General features: G+C 47.3%; 1 protein-coding gene across 1 annotated transcript in view; it reads right to left on the reverse strand.

The window, feature by feature from the left end:
- Nucleotides 1-607: 607 nt before the first annotated feature.
- Nucleotides 608-3,004, reverse strand: part of Dnase1l3 (deoxyribonuclease 1 like 3) — a 31,244-nt gene continuing 28,847 nt past the window's right edge. The window contains exons 7-8 of the mRNA XM_008841175.2: nucleotides 2,183-2,279; nucleotides 608-1,930 (exon numbers count right to left, since the gene is read on the reverse strand). Coding sequence (XP_008839397.1) covers nucleotides 1,814-1,930; nucleotides 2,183-2,279 — 214 coding nt within the window. The 3' untranslated portion in view covers nucleotides 608-1,813. The remainder of the gene's footprint in view (nucleotides 1,931-2,182; nucleotides 2,280-3,004) is intronic.

Consider the following 3,004-nt stretch of genomic DNA (forward strand, 5'->3'; position numbering starts at 1 on the left):
AGCTTTAGTTGTCAACTTGACACACCTGGGTTGAGGGAGCCTCAACTGGAGAATTGCCTCCATTGGACTGCCCTGTGGTCATGTCTGTGGGGCATCTTCTTGATTGTTGAGTGATGACAGAGGGCCCAGCCCACTGTGGGTGGTGCCACCCATGGGTGGTTGGTTCTATACTGTACAATACAAGGAAACAGGCTGAGCATGGGCCAGGAGAGCAAGCCAATGAGCAGTGTTCCTCCATGGCCTGTGCTCCAGCTCCTGCGTCCAGGTTCCTGCCCTAAGTTCCTACCTTGGGCTTCCTGATGAATTGTGACCCAGGAGATGTCCAAACAAACTCTTTCCTCCCCAAGCTGGGACTAGACAGAGTGTTTCGTCACAGCAATTGAGGGCAGACTACAACATCCCCAAAGAGATGGAGCCACTAGCCATGAACCGGAACCTCTGAATCCATGAATCAAAATAAACCACTCCCTTCAGCTTGATTATCTCAGATTATCTGTCGGCATATCAGAGAGCAGACTGACGCACAGGCACACGGCCCCTTTTTCTTACTTCACAGTCACACTCTCCCCAGTATGTGAAGGACAAAAGGCAATCCAGGGACCCATGCTGATGGCATGATAAGCTTTGTATTTCTTACAGTTACACAGGGTGCTCATTCATGCACAGACACCCTCATGAAGCACACAGAGCTGCGTGGAACTGCTTCAGAGACAGGAAACTAGGGGGCAAAACTGGAGGTGTCATTATTTTTTGGTGCTTCAGAGTACTTTTTTTTAAACCATGTCCACATGCTGGTTGAATGAAGAGAGGATATCAGGAAAAAACAAAGCAAATTGTACAAACACAGGCACTTTGGATACAAGCAAAATAGTGCCACATTTCTGAGTTCATAGGAATGGCACAGAAATAAAATCCTCAAGTTTCACTCAGTCAGCCTTTGTCACACCAGGACCTTCAGTGAGCTCTAGTACTGGCCCAGGTAACAAATATAGTGTGGTAAATGTTGCAGTGGAGGTGTGGAATATGGGGCTGGGGACACTTAAGCTAGACTCTAGGATAGAACAGGGGATACAGGGTAGTGCCAAGGCCCCTGCAGAGAGGGAGGGAAGGAGGAAAGGATGAAGGGAGGAAGAGGGAGGGAGGGAGGGAGGGAGGGAGGGAGGAGATGGGCAGGGAAGAGTCACCCTACTGGAACGTGTAGAATAAGGTGAGGCTGGCATGAGATGTCAGATAATGGAAAACTTCATGATATCCAAAGACTGAGCCTGGGTTGCATCCTACAGGATCCCTGCAGGATCGTGGGCAGGGCTGTGAATGAGGGTGGACCCTGGTTTTGACCCTGGTGGCCACTGGAGGCTGGCTGAGTTAAAGGAGGCCATTAGGATGAAGGCAGGAAGACGGAGGAGGAGTAGCCTTTATTCTCTTCATCCCTGTGAGATGCCATGGTGGCCTGACACCAGGCAGGAGGGGGCGGAGTCTGAAAACTGTTGATTGCCAAAGTCATTGGGGTCTTGGTATTTCTGCTCTTTTCTGAGAAACAAGATTCTCTTGTGAGGACTGGCACCCGACATCTGTCTTCCTGTAGCCTCTCTAGTGGCAGTGTTTAGCAGGACACCAGTGACAGTGGGTGGGGTCAGGAAGGCATTACAGAAGACTCTCCTTCTAACTTGGCTCCATACAGAATGAACTCAAGTAGACAATGAAAGCAGCTGGACCAATCTTATTTCCTGAGTATGCAGACAGCACTTCAGACCTGCGACAGCCATTTTATTTAGAGGCAAGGAGTGGCTTTAAGAGAAAGGCATCCTGATATCTAGGAGCGACTGCCTTTTTTTCTCTTCTTTAGAGAAACAGATTTTTTGCTGTTGGAGAAGGCCCTTGAAGACTGAAGTTTAAATTCAACTGGAAAGTGGTCACTGACATCCAGGGCCTGGCAGGAGAGAACAGAAATAGATTTGGGGATTAGGAGATGCCTGCAACATGCTGTGATTTTAGCAACAAGCAAACAAGAGTAGAGAAGAAAGAGGAAATGTCTGTCACCCAGTGGAACTGGTGAGCATCGCCCTTGGTCCGGATAATGGCAGCAGGTCTTCAAATGACAGAACTGTAGATCTTGAGACTCAAGACCGACCAGGCCACCTTCTCAAGACAACGGATCAGAAAGATAAGATGGCACCCTTACCTCCTCTTCAGACAACTCGTAAGCTTTCTGGAAGTCAAAGATGCCACTTGACTTGGGAACCACTGAGTTGACGATCTCTTGTCCTCGAAGCACAATCCTGGAGCAAAGGGAAGGGAAGACAATTGTATTAATCTGAGCTGTGGATGTAGGAGATCAAAGTGGGGTCTGGGTTTCATGTCTGGAACTGACTGAGCAGCCCAGTCCTTCAATGTAGTGTTCCACACCTGGTTTTAGCTTGCGACCCTAGAGGATGGTGCCTAGGGTTTCAAAGTGGGATGAGTCCCTGCCACAGCCCTGTGGGTCCAAGCAGCAGCTCTCCACATGGCAGACACCCATGGCATGAGAATACATTTTACATATGGACCACGTCAGTGGCTTGAAATATGAGAACGTTGCTCTCCTTTCGACCTTTTTTACTTTGTCATAATTAGGTTATGGTGAAATCTTGGGTAGGTGCTGGCTTGTCTTGGATGCCTACCTAAGCCCCCCCCCTCATGAGAATACATTTTACATATGGACCACGTCAGTGGCTTGAAATATGAGAACGTTGCTCTCCTTTCGACCTTTTTTACTTTGTCATAATTAGGTTATGGTGAAATCTTGGGTAGGTGCTGGCTTGTCTTGGATGCCTACCTAAGCCCCCCCCCTTTTTTTTTACAATTAAAGTTACAGTTTTAACAATATGCAAAATATTACAGTAATTCAGATTTTTTGGCATAATGATTACAGATAAAAAAAGAAATTCACATGTCAAAGTCACAGAGAATTTCTTTTAACATGAAAAACCAAAGTAACACATCCCCACCAAATACCAATAGTCCT

Source organism: Nannospalax galili, unplaced genomic scaffold, assembly GCF_000622305.1.
Source record: "Nannospalax galili isolate Female #2095 unplaced genomic scaffold, S.galili_v1.0 scaffold561, whole genome shotgun sequence".
Lineage (NCBI taxonomy): Eukaryota > Metazoa > Chordata > Mammalia > Rodentia > Spalacidae > Nannospalax > Nannospalax galili.